At 42.0% G+C, this 1,529-nt stretch overlaps 1 protein-coding gene across 1 annotated transcript in view; it reads right to left on the bottom strand.

Annotated features, from left to right (window-relative positions):
* Nucleotides 1-1,529, bottom strand: part of LOC109966524 (adhesion G protein-coupled receptor L3) — a 202,435-nt gene that overhangs the window by 18,256 nt on the left and 182,650 nt on the right. The window contains 1 exon segment of the mRNA XM_020611408.1: nucleotides 1,152-1,243. Within this exon segment, the coding sequence (XP_020467064.1) occupies nucleotides 1,152-1,243 (92 nt within the window).

Below are 1,529 nucleotides of genomic sequence, written 5' to 3' on the forward strand. Positions count from 1 at the left end.
GTTTTGAGTTGACTAGCTGAGTGGCATGTCACCATATTCTAATTTATTGCGATAGTAAATTGGTGGGTTTTTGTTAAATGTGGGGTAAAATCAACACATTTAAAAGACCCAACGGCTTAGACTTTTCCACGATATTGTAATTTATTGAGATGCACCTGTATGTTCTGGAATACTGCATCAGACCACAATAATGAACAGGTAATACTCCAGTATTTATACTGCACTAAACACTCAGAGAATTCACTGCATCCCATTGTTTTTGCCTTATGGCTCATAACTTGACTTGATTCCTTCTCATTGATCTCATTAACCTCATTTCCTGCCACAGTAGGCAGCTGTTCCAGCAAAATTAATAAATAAAACAAAAAAGTTTGGGTAAAACTAATGCTTGCTCTTCTCCAGCAACGGATGGCAGACGGAGAGAGCAAAACGGCTTAAAGGGTCTTATCAGTGTGTTTGTATGCTTTAACTACAGATCGTGTGTACCAATATATATTACATATGTACTATATACCAGCCTCTGGTCCCCATAAAGACCTTACCCTGCATGTACACATGCTGAGTCCCCACAATGTGAGTGTGTTAACAGGTTTTGGTCCCCAAAATGTAAGCAATAATACAAAGGGCCACACGCACATTATGAATATTCATTGACAGCATGTTGACACCCAGATAACACCAGGTCAGATTGTTTCCTGGCCTTTTCCTGTGCAGAACAACAGTGTTGTTCAGATAATGATGGAGAAACAACAGAAGAACTGTTTGATTTTAACCCCGCCTGACACAACCTTTCAACACAGTGGGAGGTACGTACCGTGCAGGTTTAGATACCACGGCCCTTGGGTTGAGCATTCACAACCTTAAGTGCTTTTAATTAGGTTTTCAAAATACCAAAGGTAGAGGCATGACAGAGTGAATTGCTCCAGAACACCACCCTGAATACAGAGTACCATCCAGGGGTTGCTCTTTAACTGGGTGTTCAGTATATGGAAGAAAACGGTTTTGTACAATGGGGTTGTCAGAGTGTGTTTGGTGGAATAGAGCCCATCACACTCATAGTGAGACAGTCTTTCCATCTGTAGGAAAATGTCACAAGGACTGCTATTTCTGGACAACTTTAATGGATATCTGGGTGATCTGAGTGCTCTTACTTGATGTTGTCCAGGCAACCAGAGTCTGGTTTCAAGATGGCTGTGTGATGAAACATCTTGTACAGTGCGATGCCCAGGAAGATCACATTGAGCTGAGGGAAAGAAAGAGACAGGAGTGAACCCTGCATGTTTCCTGTTTCACTTCCATTCATTTTAAATCAGGGCACAGTGTAGCACAATGTTGCAACGCTGCAGCCAGACTTAGATTCCCACTTTGCCAAACAGAGCGCAAAATCCCATGAAACTTCTATGGTTGTACAGCGGACTAAACAGAAAACTGTGACACAAGACAGATGAACACTGGTGTGAGGTAGCCTTTCCATCTGACTTACTCACACTTGTCTCACCATATTCACACTTAGAGACAACCACAGGGAA

This window comes from Monopterus albus, unplaced genomic scaffold, assembly GCF_001952655.1.
Source record: "Monopterus albus unplaced genomic scaffold, M_albus_1.0 scaffold113.1, whole genome shotgun sequence".
NCBI classification, from domain to species: domain Eukaryota; kingdom Metazoa; phylum Chordata; class Actinopteri; order Synbranchiformes; family Synbranchidae; genus Monopterus; species Monopterus albus.